Source organism: Pecten maximus, chromosome 12, assembly GCF_902652985.1.
Source record: "Pecten maximus chromosome 12, xPecMax1.1, whole genome shotgun sequence".
Classification (NCBI taxonomy): domain Eukaryota; kingdom Metazoa; phylum Mollusca; class Bivalvia; order Pectinida; family Pectinidae; genus Pecten; species Pecten maximus.
This window is the reverse complement of record NC_047026.1, coordinates 16,665,365-16,689,878: the sequence shown is the minus strand read 5'-3', so window position 1 is coordinate 16,689,878 and position 24,514 is coordinate 16,665,365. Positions and strand designations below refer to the sequence as shown.

Sequence of the window (24,514 nt, the reverse complement as noted above, 5' to 3'; positions counted from 1 at the left end):
TATTCGAGATTTTAAAGGTGTGTCTTACTTCTTGAATATGGTGCTTTTATAAGATACAAAGATTAGGCACAATAAAATCATATCAGATCTATGATTCTTGCTGTTAGATATCAGATTGAAATCAATGATTATTCAAAAGATAGACATTATTTCGTTTTACTTCAGCACCAAGTAATTTTGTTAGAGTTACCTCCCTTGTCACATTGCTTGATTATTTTATCGGTTTCTATTAGAAATATAAAGATTATTTAATATTAAAATGAAATGAAGGTGTGTACACGTTTCTATTACTTACAATGGTAACTATAGACCTACATGTACACAATCTTGTAGAAAAGTGATAGAATTTTTTCTCCAAATAAATAAAACAATACATAATTGAAAATTTGAAATCTTAATTAAAATATCAATGTGTGGGTTACCTTTCTCTGATGTAGAATTGCCAAGGTATGTGGTATTGATGGGTATTAGTAAAGTTTTAGTGGAGGAACTCCGTATATATATATAGTTGGCTAGATATATATGACAGAGGACCGTGTCAGGTTTTGAGCACAGTTGAATAAGATTGCAATTTTCTGAAGTTGTTGTATGGAATTGACCCGTCTGGTAAAATCATCTGAGTTTTAAAAACACTTAGGAAGACGTACCGAGTTTGAGGATAATTAAACAGAAATGACCAGGTGTTTGACCGCTTTATTGTTTTACAGTCAGATTCAGATTATTTTATTTCCTTGTGTTACAAGACACATTGGGGAGTAGACTTTTACATATACAATAATACAATAGTACAGATAGTGATGGACAATCATACCATTATATCAATCAACAATATATATATATCTTTATATAGAAGAACACATTACATGGTATATCATTAAAAAATAGCAAAATGCATTACATTTACTTAAATTCATATTAAATGGTAACCACAGTGTTTATGCACTGATATTTTAACATTTATTACGTTGATCACAAAATTTTCAGGATTTTTTAAAAGAAATTCTTCATACAAATCCTCGATATATATGTAAGCCCCAGGATAAAATCTATATGAACGCTGACATATTTATTAAGTATAGATAATATCCATATACATTTATCATAAATGCATAATAAAGTAATATAGTATACAATATGTTTCATTGATAATACAAGCATGATACACTAGTACTATAGAAACGGTAAATAGTGCCAATTCAAACTTTAATTATATACATGTACGATTTTACATATTGGCTTTATAAGGACCACTGATTTGTAGACAGGAAGTACACTGATATATACCTTTTATCCTATAATTATACAATCTCAACATTTCGACATGTCTTTTAATCTGATATAAAATTTAAATGAGAGTACAGCTCTGATATGTTTGTATCAACCTATCTTAAGGCAAGATTATATATAATTATTTCGGCGCTTAAAACACAAAGATATATATTTGCCTAACTTATTTAATTCTCCAATATTCCGGGTATTTGATAGAAGAATCAACTTTAAAACACTGGGACGTCTGTAATAATATGACTTAATGTACTTTTGCCTTAAATCAGTATAACAGTTGCACCTTAGAAGAAAATGAAATTCATTCTCAATATCATTAGAATTGCATACTTCACATATCCTATGATCTCTAGGACGGTTTCTATACCGTCCTTGTTCAATATTTAAATTGTGTGAACTAAGTCTAATACGCGCTATATTCTTTTGGTAAGAACTACTAATAGGTTTAGTTAGATAAAATTGTAGTGTAAAATTATCTATAAGATGTCGGTATAGAAAACCCTTTGGAATTGCTAGTATGTTTGATACAAGTTCTTGACGATAAACGTCGTAAAATCTATTTTCAATAATTTTACAAGCCTTCCTATCATTGCATGTTATATCGTTCCAAAGATAAGATAATCCTAATTTATCTAATTCTGATCTTATGTTTAAAATCCAACTGTCATTTGATCTTATCCTTTCCTCATAGCAATTTCTTAATATACAATTATCTGAATTTCTTAGTTTCAACCAGTACTTAATTATACGAAGTTTTCTGTATATTGACAATGGTAATCTTCCGAGTTCACAATATACTAAAATATATCATGTACTTTTTTCACACCAAGTACTTTTTTACAAAAAATAATATGTATCTTTTCAATATCTAAGGCTTTGTGGAAACCCCATACCTCGGCACTGTAACTTAGTATGCTATTTACATATGTGTCAAACACAGAACATTGGGTATTAATGTTAAAATCATGATTTTTGAACCTATTATATACAGCGTAATATGCTTTATTGCCCTGTTCAGCCACATGGTTTTGGGTAACATAAAATTTACCATTATAATTGAAAAGCATCCCTAGATAATCGAATTGGTCTACAATTTGTAGTTCAGTTTCATTGTAAAACCACTTTTCGTTATTTTTAATATTCCCGCTGTTTCTAAAGACCATTATTTTCGGCTTGATCACCCGAAGGTGTTTCTGATTACCGTAATTAGTACGGACTATGAGATGAAGGGCGTGATTTGTGAGTGGTAAGTCCCGGGGGTGGTGGACGTCACGTAGGTTAGAGTGTGTGATTAGAGGGGTGGGGCGTGGGGCAGGGGTGTAGGGTGGAGATGAGTGGGAAGGCTCGTGGGTACATTATATAACAATATAACATTGTTTTGCCCCGCCTATTAAGGTACATATGTTAAGTAAATACCTGTATATATCACTTCATAACAACTGTTTACAAATGTCGATAACCTATCTAACAAATACCTATCTATGAAGAGCACACCTATATACCAAACACCTGTCTATAAAGGTCACACTTATATACCAAACACCTGTCTATAAAGGTCACGCCTATATAACAAAACCCCGTCTATAAAGACCACTTATAGTAACAAACACTTTTGTATGAAGATCATAAATATTTTTTCTTAATAACCAAGAGGTCCTTGGTCATGTATTTTTTACAAAAGTTTGTTCTTAATGTTATCAGTGTACAGATCATAACTCAGGTGACCGATACGGCCCATGGGTATAATCTTCTTGTTTGGCGTATTTCCCATCTGTCTCCAGGGAAATGGATGCTCTTCTCCAGTCATGATTCACGCCAAAAATGGATGAAATACACTCTGGCATTTCGGAGGAGTAGCGTTTAAAGTTAACTGAACTAAACCATTTTTAAAGAAACGATTGCCTCATTCAGTGATGTTTCAGACGAAAGTGGTGGAAATCAGACCAAGTGTTTAGGCGGAGAAGTGTTTTATAGAAAACAATACTGACGACGAATGGCGGACGACGTACGAAGCATGATGGAAATAGGTCATCGCGACACTATGGACGACTGGATGCAAAGAAAAAAACAAATACACGAATTAGTTCATTATTCTTAGCTATAGAACTGTTATTAGAAATGTTTAATTCAGAAGAAAAATAAAAACTACATGTGTGTGTATGAATAAAAACAATTGCATTGTTATTTTGGTGCTCTCGAAATCTACACAACAAAATGTAAAATGGATATACAAGTATCACGCCAGTTTTTTAGATGAAGCTTTTTTTAAAGATATGTGCTGAATATAGTTTTGAATATAGGGACGATACACGGGACAGTTTAGCACGCTCTTTGGATATTTATCTAGAGATTTTGTTATATATATATATATTTTGTAATGATGAAATATTTGTCCTTTCCTTCAATTCTTCTTTAATTACGTGACTAACCGTTCGTAAATGTATATAACATCCTGGTCCCGTTATAATGCACCCTGTTAGTTATGTCAGCAGAAACTGTAATCTTAACTCAAAATCGACAAAAGGGTACAAAGTTAAAGCTGAATTATAATGCTACATAACAGGGGGGGGGGGGGGGGGGGGGGGGGGGGGGGGGGACAAGGAACCTCTTTGATCAGGTTGTGTGAGCAACCCGCAGGCAGGTTTTATTCCAAAGGAAAATATTGAAACATTGAACTAATTTAGGAGTACCATCGAAATGATGCAGAGGAAATGTTGAAAACATCTTCAATGTCGAATCCAAAGTGATGTACATAATAAGTTGTATGGAGCACAGAAGTGCCATCAGCCAACTGGTCAGAGAAGCTAGCTAAGGCGAATGAGTGCTACAAGATCACATAATTTTATGTTCTAAGGGAGATAATCTAACTCCGAATGTACATGAGTTATTCCCCTTGATTGTGATTCCTGAATTCAGATCTTTGTGTTTTATGTGAACTAACGATGTAGCTTAAAACGAGTTCCTCCAACATTTTATTCACTAGAACAATCTAAACCGGTTGGTAATTTGACAATGCAACATTATGTAACTTTTGTTTGTATTTTCGTCCTTGTGGCCGGCGAGTTTTACTCGGTCACGACTCGCCGGTCAGACATCATCTCGCTGTCTTGTGCTTTTTCGCGGGACTGTTTTGACACTTTCATGTGATAGATATTCTATCAATTATCACTTTTATATGTTGATAATGATGTAAAAAAGAAACGTGAACCCGAAAAAATGGATATATGGATTATAACTAATTAATTTTCATCTGCGAAAATATTTCTTGTGAAATCTCTCAAACGAAAGCAAGCGATGATCGAATGTTTTCTCAGATTAATCATGTCAGAGATACACTATAAGGAGCTTAATCTCTGCTGATATTTAATTACTGTGATAACGCGTCATATTGGTTTACAATTAATAGGACGATCATATCTCACTGGACAGAAATAGGCTGGTATTATGTTGTACGTCATGTATCATATTTTGGAAATATTGTGCTTTTTTATATTTGGTAATATTGAGGTATTATATTTGTGTGATTATTGAAGAACCATAAGGTCATGCCGAAATATTTTTCAGCACGTATGATTTGGTTTGGTTTTGGTTTGGTCCTTTCAACAGATAAGGTCATTTTAGGAGGTCCTTTCAACAGATAAGGTCATTTAAATACCCCTACTAAATGAAAAGTATATACATTTGTGACATTTTTTTTTTTTTTTTTGTAATTATCTTTTTATTCAGTTTTTCAATGCAATATACATTATATTTTCATATTATGCTTGCTCACACGTGCACATATACATGAAATATAGAAACAAATACTTACAAATCATCTAATTCACACACACACAAAACACCCAGCTCACAAAAGCTATATTGAAGTACACACATGAAACAGCATCATACACACATACACCAGACACACCAGACCCACCCTCCCATGCATGTACCCCTATATATATATTTCAAAAAGCATGTATAGCACACCCCCCCCCCCCCCTCCCCCCCACCCCCCACAAAACACCCTCACACACCACACACCCTCACACACATTGATATAAGCATGTATATTTTCACAATCAAGATTGTTTACATACGAATACCTAACCTACACAAACACTCTTACCAGCAAATTTTACATTTGTGACATTTCTTGATTGTTTTGTTTTGTTTTTGTTTATGTGTGTTATAGTAAAAGATTTTGACGATTGGAGTTCATAACTAAGGCAATCTAGGAAAAATAGAAATTATTTAATATTTTCACGGGGACAAGATTTGAGCGTAAACACGCGGGAATCCAACCTGCGCCTTTTGTAAATATATACGATATCATACCCTTTTAACCCGATTGAATCTAAAAATATGACCGAATTAATCTACCGAGTAGCCTCATCATTAACGAGTCATGTTTTCCGCATTGATGACGCCACAAGTAGTAACGTCCCCGTATGTCAGAATCACGTGATTACTTCTGGATAATTGCATGACGTCATAGTTAGCCGAAGCCTAACTACCGCAAGATGCAGCAATGGAAGTTGGAGAGCGCGAAGTAAAGAAATAATCGAGAATGAAGCTGTTTGATGTCGCAAATCGTTTCAAACAACCGCTGAATTTTAATCGCAACAATTTTTACAACATTTCAACCAAGATTCAAAGACAATATAAGGTAAGAAGTATATAAATTATATAAATGTAAGTATGGTGTATTGGGTGCCGTATTATCTGAATAATGTGGTTTTTTTTGTTGTTTTCTTTTTTAGATTATTGAATTATCATTATTTGTCTACACTAACAAGACTGAATAAGTATTTCAGAGGAAACAAGTCTACATGAAATTTAATTCAATCCTTCAAACCATCTGGATGTTTTGGTTAAGATACTGTCACCAAAATATAGGCAGTGTTTTACAACGGAAAGGTGGTATAGTTCCATCATATAATGTAATGATAAGGTACTATTGTAAATTGATTTTAAAGTCGCCTTCTAGTTTCGCATCAAGTAGTTTCCCTTCAGCTCATTCGGTAGAGCGACGAACCAGTAAGCCGAGGGTCGCGGGTTCGATCCCAGTTGGAGGTATATTACTCGCATATCCATTATGGTGATGTCATCAGTCACAGGGACCGGGTACGAATTCAACCCATGTAATAACAATTTATTATTAGGATTACTAAAACCAAGAGACATGGTACGAGTTTCCTACCCACGATCCTGATAATATACAGTATACTGTCAACATGGGTAGTGAATTTGTGCCAAGTCCCTGTGATTTTAATGGTATGATCTAAATAAAACGGCGTCCAACATGACCGGTTAACCGGTTACCGGTAAATTTTCTCGTCCTTATCACCGGTTAATCGGTTTAAATGATGAACAAAGAAGCAATAATAAATAAAATATCTACAGATGTCTCATCCGTAACGTATTGTACAATCTATTATAACAATGATATCAATCTATTATCTGGATAATTTACTGACACCAGTAACAATTTATTATCAGGATAATTTACTGACATCAGTAACAATTTATTATCAGGATAATTTACTGACACCAGTAACAATTTATTATCAGGATAATTTACTGTCACCAGTAACAATTTATTATCAGGATAATTTACTGACATCAGTCACAGTTTATTATCAGGATAATTTACTGACACCAGTAACAATTTATTTCCAGGATAATTTACTGACATCAGTCACAATTTATTTCCCCTATGATTTACCGACACCAGTAACAATTTATTATCAGAATAATTTACTGTCACCAGTAACAATTTATTATCATGATAGTTTACTGACATCAGTTACAATTTATTATCATGATAATTTACTGACACCAGTAACAATTTATTAGCAGGATAATTTACTGACATCAGTAACAATTTATTATCAGGATGATTTACTGACACCAGTAACAATTTATTATCAGAATAATTTACTGACACCAGTAACACGCTTAATACCTAAACACCGGGGAGTGGAACTGTTTTGAAAATGTCAAGCCTTTGACACGGACCGTAAAACGTGAAGTCTATAAAAAAAACACAAGAAGTCAGATTCGTTACAAAAATGTATTTATTGTAATATGTCGACTTCCGATCCCGAGATGTGTGGATCGATCTCAGAACGATTAAATTTCTTTCGAGTTTAAGATCATCCACCGTCCCGTGTTGTTGAAAATGCACTTTACCCGATTTTCTCGGGATTGCCTGCAGGGAGTCTAACATATATATTGTTCAGTGAGGGAGCCACCAGCTACTACAATGTGCTTCACCTAAAATGACACTAGGTATTAACGGGACGATTTAACCCAGCAAATGTTTTGGTGTAAGATCGACAATCCCCCCCCCCCCCCCCCCCCCCCCCCCCCCCCCGCCCCCAAATATATAACATAAAAGATAAAACGTATATGGCATGTATATCTGTAGAGAATGACACAAATTCTAAATAATGTATATTATATCTTATCTTACGTTATTCAAAGCAAAATCATTCAGTAATTATTGTTTTCTGTCGACAGAATGCTACTAATCAGAGTACAGATCAAGGCAGTCCTAAATCAGGATGGATAAAAGGGAAAGTAATGCTTTCGGTTTGTCAACCCAGAAGCAATCCAGCACCTCTTGACCTTGGTCAACTGGTGTTTGACCAAAAGAAGACCAAGTCATGCTCTATGAACAATAACAAGGTAAGAAAAAGTCATACATGTCATATTGCAGCCCAGTTTGTTTCGTGGATTTAAAAATTTAGCAGCTTTAGTCTACGACATTCTCACCACTAAAATCGTGGCCAACAACATATTCACTCAGTATATATGTCATCAGGGTTCTGTCTCAAGAGCCTCTGTAGAGTCTGAGAATATTCGGGGTATAAGATTCGAACCCTACCTATGAAGCTTACTTTTTCAAGATAACGAGACCTCGGACTAGCTCGTGTTGTCATAGTTGTGTCCATTGATAACCCAATTTACTCAAATTGCTCGAGACATTATGCAACGAGTCTCCCATGCTGTTCGTGAGGTAGCCATCAACTACTACAAGGTGAAATTCTAACAAGGATGAAGTCCTCGGCCTACAATGTGATCCACTAATCTTCCAATTGTAAGCCTATATGTTTTATTTGCTTCAATATCTAGCTAAATCTTATTAATGTTCATATGTTAGCAGACATACTGGAGGAACATGATCCAAGAAAATCTCATTGTATTGGTATGCAAGCCGACTAGATACCCCCCACAACTTAATCTCGATCAGTTCAGCGAATCTACAAATGTCAAGGTAAACAACGCAATGCTATTTAATTATTTGATGTCTACACAATCTTTCATACTGACATTGGCTATCATTTTTCTTCCAATTAAATCAAACTCATTTGACGATACCGTAGCACATTCTGATAACGTTTGTCGAAATCAGAGGATAATTTTACAAGTTCTAATAAAATATAAAAAATTAAATAATTCAGCAATATGCAGGCCGTGATTTACTGGGTATGGGTACATTTGGACCGATCCCCGCCGTACCGACGACTACTTTGGAGGAAAAGCGGAACACTCAGTCCTTTGATCGAATCGATGAGGCGAGACAACTAAGATCGTCCGTGTTGTTCGAACCAGGAATTTTCAGTCCTAGCTACTCACCGCGACAGGTACTTCAAAGTTCAATACCAAAACACAAACTGTAAAATGAATTCCTTTAAAAAATCATTTCGAAGTTTAATCAGTTCTTAAAATAATAACAAAACAATTCGGATTGTAAAAACATTAATTATACAAATTGAGATTTTGTTTGTTTTAAAAATGCCTCTCGTATTTCATGATTTCAAACTTGATCGGTTTAGATGGGGATTTTTAAAGAAAAATCATATTTCTTGTAAGGAAGTTAGGATATATACATATAACATATTTTGAGGTGACTTTTAAAAGTTAACCAGATCAAGTAAGTGATTTTGATTTCTTCAGAAAGAAAACTTATCTTTTACCTTCAAGATGTTTCTATATCTTTTCAGTTGTGTATAATCTTCCTTTGCTCTTTATTTCACACTTATCCTATTTTTACTCGACGTTTCCAGGTACACCTGGGTCAACAAACGTTGTCGATCGGTAGTTCGTCAAGAGAAGCAGTCACTCTTCCACCTCCAAATCTACTTCCGGTAAGAACCCCAATATCTCATTCAGTTCTATGGAAAGTTTTATTTGGAAGAAATGATAAAACACATGAAAGAGATCCTTTGTAAATGCACATTTAAAGGTTATTCATATTCCCACTTTACAAAATAGAAACGTATAAAACTGCTTCCCGTAGAACACCTTAGCCCACCCGAGTGTACAGACTTTCCTTTTATAGTATTGTAAAGAGTAAACGTATACCTTTACATCGATATCAAGATTTGTATAAATATTCCAAACAATTATTGATTATTAGTTGCATCATTTAATTAATCGTTATATTTTGTCGAAACCAGGTCTGAACAACATTTCAGGAGGATTTAATTTAGGTTGAAGTAACCTCAGATAATGTATCTTTAATATCTTGATGAAGGCCGTGTACTACTAACGGGTTGAGTGTCTGTACGTGCTGTGGTTATGTTCGTAGCTCAAAGATTTGCACAGGCTATCTCATTAACCTCTCAACATATTTGTTTCATATTCATATTATATTACCACGATATGGAGTTCTTATTGAATTCGGTGGTCATCAGTCAATGTTAAAGGGATGCAGATCAAAGTTTACTTTTCCACTCTGAAAAATAGTACTGGTACATAAAAAAAAATCACATATTATGTGCAACGTTTATTAGGAGAGATTTGGTACATCTTTAATTCTTCAGGTGATCACGACCCCAGAATCCTCAGCATTGAACCACTCCGCCATCGGGTTATTTGACGCCGTTAGTATTCCATCCGTGGACGCGTGCCTTTTCCATGTTGTGCAGAGTTTGACCGAGAGACCCGCATCTAATGCCGTCGTATTGTCAAATGTGCCACCCACCATTTTATCAGCCACACCAAGTCTAATTGCTGCCGCACCCAGTTCGGTATGTTTGATTAATAATTGTTTATATGTAAAGAAAAGCCTCAGATAAATCCATCTTAATGCTGATTGATTGTTAAGACCAACGACTTTCTATACAAGAGAAAACAGAAACGGCGTATAAGGTTCGATGTATATCCATAGTTTCCATATATACCTACATTTTTGACGAAAAAATGCAGTAAGGCTGACATAAAGTGGAAACATTAACAGGGAACATATGATGTGAAGTTACTTGTTCTGTTTTTGGTGAATATCAACAAACTTATGATTGTTTCCTTTATGTGTTATAGTTGCCAATGGTTCCAGCACCTATCCAGCAAGCCATACAATCAGCTGTCTCAGTTTCTCTAACATTAACCCAAGGAAGATTTTTCTCTGTGATAAGAGACATAGGAGGTTCTGTGACGTCTGATTGGGACGAAAGACTGGATATTAATGATGTAGCAGTGCCTTCAGCCCACTCGGAAGGCGGAAGATCAGCCGCTCTGGAATCACAACTGATGGCGCTGATTGAAACACCAAAGAGCGCATCTCCACTTCCTGTCGCCATTCAGCAGAATAGAAGGTCTCTGTATGGGGAAGTTCCACCACCCGCACCCGCCGGTCACGGTACCGAGATTGGTAATCTCTCTGGAATCACTGCAGCCATACCTTCAGCAAAGTCGGAAGGCGGAAAATCAGCCGACTTGGAATATCAACTGATGGCGCTGATTGAATCACCAGAGGATGTAGCTCTTCCTCCTGCCGCCATCCAGCCGGATAGGTCTTTGTATGGAGAAGTTCTGCCTCCTGTCGCTCACAGTACTGCAGTGATGGGGTATCGCCCATTTAAAACAAACAGAAGTGGTAAGTTTTCATATTATCGATGAGAGACAATGATACAAGTACAACTTCAAAACATTAAATTGTATAACATAAAATTGCTGAGTATATTTTGGTATCTGGCTAAACAAACACAAAAACCGGGAATATTTATACACAACAAATATTGCATGTGATACAGTATGTTTGAGTGTTTATCTAATATAATATAATGTTTGTGTATTTTCAGAAGAAGTGTCTTATGTATACGAAGAGTCCCATTAAAATTTCCGTGTCAGAGGACAAAAAATAGAAACGGCTGATGCTGCTGTAGACATTCTGTTTATAGCAGACTTCATTTTCCAAGTAAATCAAGACACGGGAATCATCAACGTGATTGGATCCGGGATGTTCGGTGCGGTGAGTAGAAATGCTGCTTACCCGTAGGTGAACATTGCTTCGTTTACTAAAACACAAATACCAGATTACTAATGTTAAAATTTAGAAGAGGCAGGTATATTGTGAATATTCAAATGAGTTAACTATAATATAGAAATGCCACTTTTTAAAGGCCTATTAATATATATGTTACATTGTACATAGGAATTTCAGGAAATATCTTATTTCACATAGTGGTAATGTTCCACTGTAAGACGTATATGCTATTTGTTTAGGTTTGCACGGCAACACACCTTCCTTCTGGCAATACCGTTGCAGTGAAATCACCGTTTAATCCATTAGAAGAAACGGAAAGAATAATTGCAGAAGCTAGAATGATGGAACTTCTCAAAAGCACAAGATTTGTGCCGAAGCTTTACGGCGTGCTCCCTAACCCCCTCGATCCACGGAAACTTTTAATAGTAATGGAAATGGTCGGGTCTGGCGTAACTCTCCGAAACAAGCTCTTTGGAAATTCCCTAAATGAAAGACAGAAATTGTCAATAGCACTTCGTCTGGCCATTGGACTCTATAGTGTCCATCTCAAACATGTCCTATTAAATGACTTGAAAGACGATAACATCATCATCTATGGATCAGAACTACAGGCTAAGTGAGTACACTGTTATTATCCGTTAATAAAGTAATTTTGGTTTGATTTGATTTAAACTGAAGAAGTGATAACAAAAACATAATAAAAACGAGAAAGATGAAGAAATGAAAACCGTATGCATGTTTAAATGACCATTTTTATTTACGAGATTCGCGTTGGTTGCTTGTTTTGAAAAGGAGGTTTGATAAACATATCAATGATTTGATATTGAACAGATGCAGAGAAAAAACCTGAAATGTTCAGGATCTTCATTACAAGAAATGGTTATCTTATTAAATTTCAATGAGTATAAAACTATACTTTTAATTAAACTAAAGATAGATTCACTCAGTGGCCTGTACTTTATGTATCTTATTTCTGCCACTTGTTATTTGTTATGTATTTTGTATTGTAGATTCATCGACTTCGGTCACGCCTCCTGCGGATTTGAAAAGCGGTACACAGGCGATACGTCAAGAAGTATTCATTTGGCGCCTGAGGTCAGAGAAGGCGAGCCCACCACCCCTTCATCAGACATTTACAGTCTTGGTTACGTTATGGCACTGTTCCGTTTGGACTTGTTGGCAGATCTTGTAAACCAATGTAAAAGTCCAGACCCAGGCCAGCGACCATCACTGCCAGTTATTGTTAGAATGCTTAGTGATTTACTGTAGATAACGGATGATACCTTATGTACATGTATTTCCTTTATTCTACCATTCATCAAACATCCCACTTGAAACTATTTGAAGATTGTTTTTCTATCAATATTACTTTTGGGTCTAAACAGTAGAGCAAGAGTTAATAACAACCAAATCCACGTGAACATTTAATTGCTAAACAGAGGTCGGAGGAAGAGCATCATCGGCATTTATTAATAACAAAAACTCTTTTGGAACAGCCAAACACAGAGGCATGAAGGGCGAATGACACCATAAGGAACATGAGTCAAGAACGCGTCTCTGGGAACATTCAAATTCTAAAAAAAATAAGGCATCACCGGCACAATTGAGGGAAGCTCTTCGCGATCATTTCATTATTGAACATAAAGGATCAACGATTAAATATTGAACAACTCCCAGGTTTGTCGCCTATCATGAACAGCTCTCTTGAGGGACATTCTGAGACTGAGGGATTAGTGGCAAAGTAATGAACATTTCTTTGGGAACATTCCTGTGTTGAAAAAGGAGACACAGTTGTTGTGCAATTATGAAGATTACAGGATACAAGAGGCACATTTATCAAAAGCCCTTCGGTAACATTCCGTAAACAGGATGTTGAACTCTTACGATACTGAAACAGAGTGGCCAGACTGACAATCAATCCTTAAGGAATATCTAATGCTGCAAAAAAGGAGGAACAGTGGCAGTTATCGTTATAACATTCACAACAATTTCGGGAAATGTATACGCTGCAAAGAAAGGATAGCGGCACAAGTTCAGTGGCCTTACTAGATTTTTGATAATTCTGCATTGCTCAAAGGGCAATTATTAGCCTCTTCTTGGGATCATCAAGCACCTAAACGAAGTGATCAATGGCGCAATTCTAAAGAGCTCTTTGGGAACATACACGTGATATCAAGAAGTTGTCATAAGCGTAAATACGTCCATCCCAACGCTAAAATTGGTGATCAATAACAATCGATAGCAGCTCTTTTGGAACATTCCATTGTAAAAAAGAATGAATGAATGACACAATTAATGGCAGCTCCTTTGGATCATTCCACTGTAATAGATGGCAGCTCCTTTGGAACATTCCACTGTAAAAAAGAATGAATGAATGACACAATCAATGGCAGCTCCTTTGGAACATTCCACTGAATTAAATGGCAGCTCCTTTGGAACGTTCCACTGAATCAAATGGCAGCTCCTTTGGAACATTCAACAGCAAAGTTGAAGGGATCACAATGGCACAACCAGTGGTAACTCCTTTTGAACAAAAACAAACAGAAAACAAAAACAAAAGAGTTCAATAGTAGTTCCTTTGAAATGATTCACTCAAAAAGTGAAGGGATGAATGACACAATTAAAGACAGCTCATTTGAAACAATCCACTGATCAATGACAAAATAAATAGCAGCTCCTTTGGAAAATTCCACTGAATAAATGGCAGCTCCTTTGGAACATTCCACTCCAAAAAATGATGGGATGAATTACAATCAATAGCAACACATTCCACTGTCAAAAAGGGGATCAATGACACAATCAATGGCAGTTCCTTTATAAATTCGTCTGTAAATTAGAAAGGATTAATTACAAAATCGATTGCAGCTCTTTTGGAAATTTCCGCTGAAAAAGGTTGGATCACAGTGGCATAGTCCAATGGCAACGCCTTTGGAACATTTTACTGCAAAATAGAAGGGATGAATTACAATCAATAGCAATCTCTTTGGAACATTCACTGCAAAAAAAAGGATAACTGAAAGAATCAATGGCAGTTCCTTTGGATCATTGTAATCAAATAAAAAAAGAAAGGATGAATTACAATGAATGGCAACTGCGTTTGAAAATTCCACTGCAAAACATAAGGGAACAGTTACAATCAATCATTGCAAAATAGAAGGAATGAATGACACTCCTTTGGAACATTCCACTGCAAAAAAGAAAGGATCAATATTCAATAACACTAATCAATAGCAGCTTCTTTGGAGCATTCAATTGCAAAATAGGAAGGGATCAATGACACAATCAATGGCAGTTTCTTTATAAATTCGTCTGCAAATTGGAAACGACTAATTACAAAATCGATTGCAGCTCTTTTGGAAATTTCCGCTGAAAAAAGGTGGGATCACGGTGGCACAGTCAATGGCAACTCCTTTGGAACATTCCATTGCAAAATAGAAAGGACCAATGACAAAATCAATGGCAGCTCCTTTCGAACTTTCCACTCCAAAAAAGAAGGGATAAATTAAAATCAATAGCAAGCTCTTTGGAACATTCCACTACAAAAAAAGGGATCACAATCAATGGCAGTTCCGTTGGATCATTCCACTGAAAATAGGATTATTGATACAACCAATGGCAACTTCTTTATGATATACCACTGCATAAAAAGAAAGGGATCATTTAAAATCAATGGAAGCTCGTTTTGAACATCCACTGCAAGAAGAAGGGATCAATGACACAATAAATGGGAGCTCCTTTGGAACTTTCCACTCCAAAAAAAGAAGGGATAAATTAAAATCAATAGCAAGCTCTTTGGAACATTCCACTACAAAAAAGGGGATCACAATCAATGGCAGTTCCGTTGGATCATTCCAATCAAATAAAAAAGAAGGAATGAATTACAAGCAATGGCAGCTGCGTTGGAACATACAATCAATGGCAACTTCTTCATGATATACCACTGCATAAAAAGAAAGGGATCATTTAAAATCAATGGAGGCTCGTTTTGAACATCCACTGCAAGAAGAAGGGATCAATGACACAATAAATGGGAGCTCCGTTGTAACTTCCACTGCAAGAAGAAGGGATCAATGGCACAATCGATGGCAGCTCGTTTAGAACTTTTCCCTGAAAAAGGGGAGATCACAATGGCACAGTCCATGGCAGCTCCTTTGGGAAATTCCAATCCGAAAAAAAGGGATGAATTACAGTCAATGGCAAGCTCTTTGGAACATTCCACTGCAAAAAAGAGGATCACTGACACAATCATGGCAGTTCCTTTGGATCATTCCAACACAATGAAAAGAATGGATGAATTACAATCAATGGCAGATTCTTTAGAACATTCCACTGCAAAAAAGAAGGGATCAAGGACACAAACAATGGCAGTCCCTTTGGAACATTCCACTTCAAAACATAAGGGAACAATACAAATCAATGGCTGCTCCTTTGGGATATTCCACTGCATAAAAAAGAAAGGAGCAATTACAATCAGTGGAAGCTCCTTTGGGATATTCCACTGCAGAAAAAGAAGGATTAATGACGCAATCAATGGCAGCTCTTTGGAACATTCCATTTTCGAACCATGTTAAAGTTTCATTCGATAAGAATAACTTGAACTAGTTAGTAAGAACTACTTGGAGACTGTTTGAATCCTGAGGCACCAGGAATGTCCGAAATATCATGGTATTTTTTGTAAGAAATTGTCAGTAATTTTTGTCAGAAATAATTCAATGTTGTATTATTACATTGTGCCAAATTGTTCAATACTTGCATTGCCGATATATATTTTTTATTTCTAATCATACGATTGATAGAGCTAAATGCTACTTTAATTAAACACCGTTCATTTTGCGAAATATGCATTATACATCTATACTAATTGAACTGACAGTTGATTTTAGTTTTGTACGTATATATTTGTATATATTCATAACTGTTACTTTATTTACAATTGCTATATGTTTAAAATGTCGATAGTTTTATCAACACTTGATATTTAATTAACCTATCATTCATATCTAAGCCATTTTGTCAATGTTCAAACGTAGTAACAATTAAATCATTAAGGGGTGGGGTTTACTTCCACGGGTGGGTGTGGCATACCGTGCTGTACAGAACAGGATACGATCCTCTGGTAAACTGTGAAAAGTTGTAAGGTCGTAAGTCACTGGCGTGGATGGAATAAGTCCGTAAACTTGGCCTGCTGTACATCAGAGATTGCCACTGAAATATTCACAATTTCGGGTAAATTTGGTAGGATGAATTATGGTTATAGCAATAAAGTTAACAATAGAATATTTGTGATTAAAACCATTACTGGAATTTATTTTCAAATTCATCATCCTAGAAGTGATCAATATACCATGGACATACAATTTATTCAGGTCTTTTTCAGAAAATGTAACAGTTTGAAAATCTAATATGTGAAATGTTAATACTTTGTGCCAAATACTGTCAGCGTTTTCACAAAGATGTTATTGAACAATTATTGTTAGTTATACATTTCATACAGCTGAACTTTACGTTAAATATAGTTTATCATGCTATATGTTTATACACGTTGAATTTAAAAGTTTAATTATTTTTAGAATTTATACAATTGTTACGATTTAAATAATTTATTTACACGCTTACTGTTTGAAAGGCTTTAGTTTTCAATCAACACTGTGTATTTATTTGTGTACCTACTGTACATATAAAAGGCATTTGTCAATTTTCAAAAACTCAGAAACAATTAAAACAATAAGGGGTGGGGTTTACTTCCACGGGTGGGTGTGACATACCGTGCTGTACAGAACAGGATACGATCCTCTGGCACACTGTGAAAAGTTGTAAGATCGTAAGTCACTGGCGTGGATGGAATAAGTCCGTAAACTTGGCCTGCTGTACATCAGACATTGTCACAGACAATTTAATGGATAATAAGGGCATCTACGAAATATTTCAAAACATTGTAATAAAGAACAAAACAAGCTTTTGAAATTTAGCATCTTCAAAACCATAAGTATTCGAGATTCGTTTGAATCTTCAGATAGCAGTTGCTTCGGTTTATTTTTTTCCATAATTTGTGTTATTTGCAAAATATTGAAATGTCAGTGTTAATTCTAAACGGTGTAGAGCTAAAGTATTTTGATACCATTTTAAATAATTTTACAAAAAAAAAATACAATACAGCTGTATATACGTATCTAAAATGTATGAAATAATAACGATTTTGAATACCTAATTTACATATGTTGTGTTCTAAAAAAACATGTTTATCTGTGTACACTTTGTCGATTTATTATATATTCCAAATCCATTTTTGTCGATTTTCAAACCGAGTAACACCTCGAATAGTAGGTGAAGGATTTGTGTTAAGTTAAATGAATATTTCAACACATGATATCAATTTAAGGTATCATTCCTCAAATTCTGATATAATTGTGAATATCATATAATAAAAGTTATAGCTGATGTTTACTTGTTTTTTTTTTTTTTTTTTTTTTATTTCCTCCATTTCCTACATTTGCTACAGAGATGAGGCCGGACGAGTTACACTATACATTTGCTACCAATATGGGGCCGGTATAGTCCTAAGCATTTATACAGAGATGAGGCCGACAGATATAGCCCTATACATTTGCTACAGAGATGGGGCCGATATAGCCCTATACATTTGCTACAGAGATGGGACCGAGATAGCCCTATACATTTGCTACAGAGATGAGGCCGAGATAGCCCTATACATTTGCTACAGAGATGAGGCCGGACGAGATAACCCTAAATATTTGCTACAAATATGGGGCCGGTATAGTCCTAAACATTTGCTACAGAGATTTGGCCGGACGAGATAACCCTAAATATTTGCTACAAATATGGGGCCGGTATAGCCCTATACATTTGCTACAGAGATGTGGCCGGACGAGATAACCCTAAATATTTGCTACAAATATGGGGCCGGTATAGCCCTATACATTTGCTACAGAGATGTGGCCGGACGAGATAACCCTATATATTTGCTACAAATATGGGGCCGGCACATTTATACAAAGGCTTGAGAGTGGAATAACACGGCGTATTGTGGTAGAAAATTAATTATTTGGTCTTTTGTCCATCGTCCAGTGTTTCATGTGACGTTATCCTGATTGTGTGTTTTCGAGGTGTTCCGAGTAGATATAGTACACCAGTTAGTAACAAAATATTAGAAATCCGAGCGCAATTTAAATGCTCAAGGAACTCAAGCTGACGATACATATCCTTGGCCCAATGCTGGATGGCTTGCACACATTTTCCGTTTAACAAACGCACATTCTTAAATTTATTTTGTGTTTACGTTTGATGACGTTTACAATGCCAAAAGCGGGTCTGTTGTCGACATTAATGTCTTAAATTACAAAAGGTTTGCTGTAGAAAAGCTTCGTTTAGAGAAAATCATAACTTTACGTTTTGCCCTCGTCGTTAGACCTACTAATAGTTTCCACCTAAAATGCTGAGATTCGTAACTATTCCAAGTCCGTATCATTATCTATGTACTGATAACGGATCAATATAGACCTATAGTATGTAAAGACTAAGAACGCTAACTCTCTGGTTATATATTTATTCACATTGATAGTCAAATCTCAACAATGATATAATTCTTATTCTGACAATTTCACCAACAGCACACAATTACATATATAGAATTTACTTATCGCTAACAAGATTCAGTCTGCACCAAACATTAAAAATGTTATAAATTTACAAAGTAGCACTATGTGGAAACACATGGATTTCATTTCGAAGTTGTCATCACGGATGTGTCTAAACAAAACAGATTTTACAGCTGGTGGTCTTTTTCTTCAAAGAATTTTACGCTGATTTTTTCTATTCTTTGAGCCTGCACACCAGGACTTTGACTTGGAGCGGAAGTGACGTAAATCATCGACATGGTTTTCATGAAGCATGGGCTTGTAACTCATTGGTTCACATAATTCCTAGAAAAATTCAGATAATTACACGTGAGTCTAAGATAAATATTAATATTCAGACAAATAGTGACACAATATTTGAATACAAAGGCTTCAATTAAGATTATACTAACGTTTTACCATGACGTTATGATTACTGAATTATAACGGATAAATTGTCCTCGTTCTATCAATTTAAACTTTTGCGACAATATGAAAAAAACATAATTAAAGGAATCAATTTTGTTGTTGGAAAACTAATTACCTTGTGGGTCTGGTAGAAACATTTGTACCCATCATTCAACAGATACACTTCCGGGAAGTTCAAAAATGGGTATCGGTCATTGTTCAGCTCTCTGTCTTTGTTTCGGAGGAACCTGGACATGGGAAAAACGAACCCCTCTGATTATATACATTTGGTATAATGTTTTCCAGACATCTTAGCTTCCAGGAAATCGTAAACGAATCATTGAGACCATAAATCAAACAGTTTGACTCACAATACGTGAAAGTCAATTAGTGACACTAGCTTTTAAAACAGTTAAAATAATTACTTACATTTTTGGACCTCTTTCTGAAGAGAATTCACAATGGAATATAAGGATATGTCTTTCGCCCTCTGCGCATGTGCGGGATGTTAAAAGATCCTTGATGTGGTCATGTGTGAAAAGGTTCTCAGCATTCTGAAGGGGAGAACAAAATGTATATCATTATTTTTTTTCAAATATGTTATCTAATTATTGATAATGCGTATAGATATGATACAAGGAATGATGTTTTTGATTATGATATGACCGCCGTCATACTCGTAAGGGTATCTACAGTCGATTAGGCGATAGCTACTGATGACGTCATCATATCGTCCCGCCAAAACATTAGACATTAGACGTATATAGTTTCTGGTGTGATGCTCTTAAGCTCGGAGTGTTTGCCGGAAATTGTGGATAAACTGTATGTAGTTTCACCATTTCCTGTCAGGTTGTCTTCCCCGACCAATCGCTCAACAGCGGAAATGACGTCATGGCATGAATTTTCAGCAGGGTTATCCTAAAATTTGGAGACAATCATGCTATATTTTTTCAATGGACATTTTCTTCTTGTTACAGAACTTTTCAATAACAGTATGGCGATTGTAAAATTCTGCGAGAAGGAGGTTTTCTATATTTTTTGGATTTTATCTGCTATAAATCTACCTATTATGGTAAAGTTTACCTTCTTACCCCAAATGACAGTGACTTGCTCAGAACACGTGACGATGACGTAGATGGTTTCTGAGATTGTCTTGGTTTCTTGGTAATTGATCCGTCGTCATCGCCATCAAAGAGACGCTTGGATTTCTCGAACAAAGATCTTCGGACACTGTAGGACTAAAAAAAAGAAGAATTTACACATCACATAAGAACAGTGCCGTAACACCGAATTATACGGCACAGACTTGGCGGAGCTATGGCTGACTGTAATGTCCCATTGTATCGTCATAAATACAAGTTACACATCTGATTTCAAGTTACACATAGTGACAAATCAAAAATGTCTCTAAAAGATTTCAACCAAGCTTCATGAAATTTGTCGTTTGCATCAATATAAAAATGTCTATGCAATCAACTGCATTCTATTTCCAATGAAACTTTTTCACAAACTATTTCAGCTCGCCAGATGTTATATGAAATAGTCATCACAAATATCTAATGTATATTTTGAATATGTATTTCAAGAGATCTTCAGCAACAACATTTCAACGGTTGACGGAAAATTTGGATACAAATGTCTGTCTTACCTGTCTTAGGATATTTGCAGTCTGTGGGAGGCATGCAGTCTCGTCATGGACCAAAAATCCTTTGTTTTCCAACATTTCATCCTTAAATTAACACAAAGAATTTATTAATACTTTACTCGTTTTTTGTAACGATGATGCATTTGTAGTAAATATATCTTAATCATAATATAATAGAGAAATTTGATAACAACAAAACTTATCTTAACACTAGTTTAGATAATAGTGATATATGACATCAGATATACTTACAAAATCCATCCCTAGTCCAGAGTCTTCATCATTCATGTCCGGGGGAGGTAAGGATTTTGGCCGGGCCAGAGAAGTCTTAGCCCGAGGGGTGAGGATTTCTGTCAAATCCATGAACTCTTTGTAATCGCCGAACTTTAATAGGACTCTAGGGCTGAACTGTAGTAAAATAAAGAGGTTACTTTAACGTCAAATAAACAGATATAGATAAATTACGTTATTGAACATAGAACGATATTCATTTATAACCAACGCTTTCTAGACAATACAATTTTAGTATCGCGTCGACTTAGCCATTGATTGCATCGGAAGAAATAGGGACACGTGTTTGATATTTTTTAGAGTTTAAACCTTGGACTACTTTGAACGTTAATATTACAACTGTGACACTATAGCAGGGATATAAATTACGATCTACTTCATCAACGTTTTCTTTAACTTTCCAAGACTAACGCTATTCAAGATGGTATAACTAAAATCGTACATACCCCAAAACTGTTGTCAGAGTGTTCCATTTTCCAACAAATGCCAAAATCAGTAAAATATATACAAACAATTATATTGTCTAGTAAGTAATAAATATGTTATGGTCCAATATAGGTACTGAACAAAGTATATCATAATTTGTATGGCGTTCGATCTTCGAGACATTTTGAATAAATTGATATTCCAGAAAATATTATGTCATAAGTACTGAAACCAGGATTGATCAGTACCTTTCAGGCCGGAGAGTAAGAGCTGGACTGACCACTCCAGTGTCACATCGTCCTTTATAGAGCTGACCGGATTGCTGTAATCCTACTGACCAGACCCTGAAATACTGACCGTGACATTATAATCCAGGTACAGTATGGCCCTACCCCCGGGAACCGTATTGTTATTATCCCATACAATGTAATATCGTCTATCATCGCCGTCATCTACCAGATTATCGATTCCATTGACCTGAGCTAATGATCATCAGTTCAGACCAATAACCCCACCCCGGGATCCCCATTGTAAATAGCGGTGACAATGGTTCATTCCCACTCAGCCAACATGTTGTTTTTGTTATATAAACATTACCTGAGTTTACCTGTGGAAAATGTAGGTATAGTCTTTTTCAGTATACGTATACATGGGACTCAAAGGTGATTAACAATAAAATTGAAATATACATTCATATGTACGTATTAATAACAAAATACATACAGTGATAATTTATTACTTATATCAATAATGATATTACACAACACTTTAAAAATGAAATAATGGAAAATCTTTCATAATCAAAAATACATCATATACAGGTAACAATGATATACAGTGTACTTTCAATCAGTTTTTCTTCTTCTTTTTTTCTTTTAATTAGATATGATTACTATGTTATAATAAGCAACTAATTCTTACTAATTGAATTATTGTTTCAACAAAAATAATGGTGCATTTTGTTATAATCACATTAAGAGTTAACGGCACAAACTTCAATGATATGTTTATAAGAGTAAGTGCATATAACCAATAAAAAAACAACACGATGGATGTGACTGCATATGCTGATGCAGCTTCACATCTTATCCACTATATACAACTATTTATTACGTGATTAATTTCGCATTTGAAGACTGCATATATGAGAGCCACGATATATCATAGTCAGTGATTACACAGTGACTTTGGTGATATTGTGAACTTTATCCGTGATTTCTAGGATTATACTGATTTGTGCTTTATTATTCAATCAGTTTCATGATTATACATGATTTGTTTTACTTGAACTATTAAAATGTCATTTAAAGTGTTTTGTTTTTAATTGTTTTCTCTTAAGTACATTGTATATATACTTGTTATATATCACAATGAAACAGGTAACGTTGACTTAAATTTATTCATGTGTCCTTCAATGTAAAGGTTAAATTGAACAAATGTATTTTGTTATATTTAATAATTATGATAAAGTGTGAAATTGATAACAATGAAAGATATAGAAAAATGAATTATTTTCACTAATTTATGAAAATTTAAGTTATTCTATTTTAATATTTTTTAATTATATAAAAGTTTTTGTGATATACATATATTGTATACATTATGTACAAACTGTTAACAGCATGTAGCACAGTAATACAGGTAACACAGGTAACCTGAGAATCAATTACTTCTCCAAAACAAGCTATAACTTACCTGTAATTAGTGCCTATTGTTCTGTATTGTTCCTACCCCCAATGTTAAAATAGGATATGTTGGCTGAGTGGGAAGACACCGTGACAATGCCCTACCACAATCGTCCTCAACTGCCCGTGGGACAGCGCTATGTACGACTTTGATCCAAAACCAGTTGTGTGGTATAGAGTTCGAATCTACATCAGATTAGATATAGTTATCCCCAGAGTCGTCAGCAGTTTATACGTATCACAGGCCCACGGGTTGTGTAAAACTTTTTTCTTTCAAAAATATTTCCAAAGATAACAAGCAGATATAGAGAGACCATTGGCACTCTGGTGGCGCCGTCTGAATTACAAAAAAAATCTTAATCCAATTACATCTATTTAAATATTCCATCTAATACATCTATCAATTTAATGCAAACTTGAAAGTACAAAGCTTAATGGCTAATCAAATGAAATAAGACATTCTTTTGACAAGTTCGGTTATCTGAATCAAGTATAATTAATATAGGGATAATCTTAAAAAAAAACTGTGCCTAATTCGAACTTTGAATAATATGCGCAAAAACATACGGATTTCCTTGACTTTGACGCACAGTATGTATCAACTTTAGACTTTTGAACTTGATACAAGTTATTCTCAAAAATTGGACTGGTATCGACAATTCAGAAAAGGAATAAATCGTATTAAGATCTCAAGCTATTACATCCTGTATATAAATTCCGTCTCTAAATATCTCAAGAAACCATACACCTTGTAAATACAGCTGAGACAATACGTATTTGATAAGTCAGAGTTGCTTGTTTGAAACCGAATCATAGAATTCGAATGTTTTAATTCATTAATGTCAAATGTATTTTTATAATTGTGAAGAGGCTATGATATTTT

General features: G+C 35.1%; 2 protein-coding genes across 2 annotated transcripts in view; both read right to left on the bottom strand.

Moving 5' to 3' along the window:
* The window catches only part of LOC117339168, a 77,279-nt gene that overhangs the window by 22,574 nt on the left and 30,191 nt on the right, over positions 1 to 24,514 (bottom strand). The window lies entirely within an intron of this gene.
* LOC117339170 lies at positions 19,347 to 21,993 on the bottom strand. The gene is made up of 7 exons (XM_033900610.1): positions 21,967 to 21,993; positions 21,482 to 21,637; positions 21,233 to 21,313; positions 20,676 to 20,822; positions 20,014 to 20,138; positions 19,721 to 19,832; positions 19,347 to 19,482 (listed from the first exon to the last, which is right to left on the bottom strand). Exons 1-7 carry the CDS (start codon positions 21,991 to 21,993, stop codon positions 19,348 to 19,350), a joined length of 783 nt encoding a protein of 260 aa, XP_033756501.1. The 3' UTR covers position 19,347.

Coding starts and splice junctions, on each gene's coding strand:
- LOC117339170 (XM_033900610.1), bottom strand. CDS start 21,993: ATGGAACACTCTGACAACAGTTTTGGG. Junction 20,823..21,232: donor CTGCAAATATCCTAAGACAG/GTAAGACAGACA, acceptor TCTTTTTTTTAG/TCCTACAGTGTCCGAAGATC. Junction 20,139..20,675: donor GCAAGTCACTGTCATTTGGG/GTAAGAAGGTAA, acceptor TCTCCCCTTCAG/AATGCTGAGAACCTTTTCAC.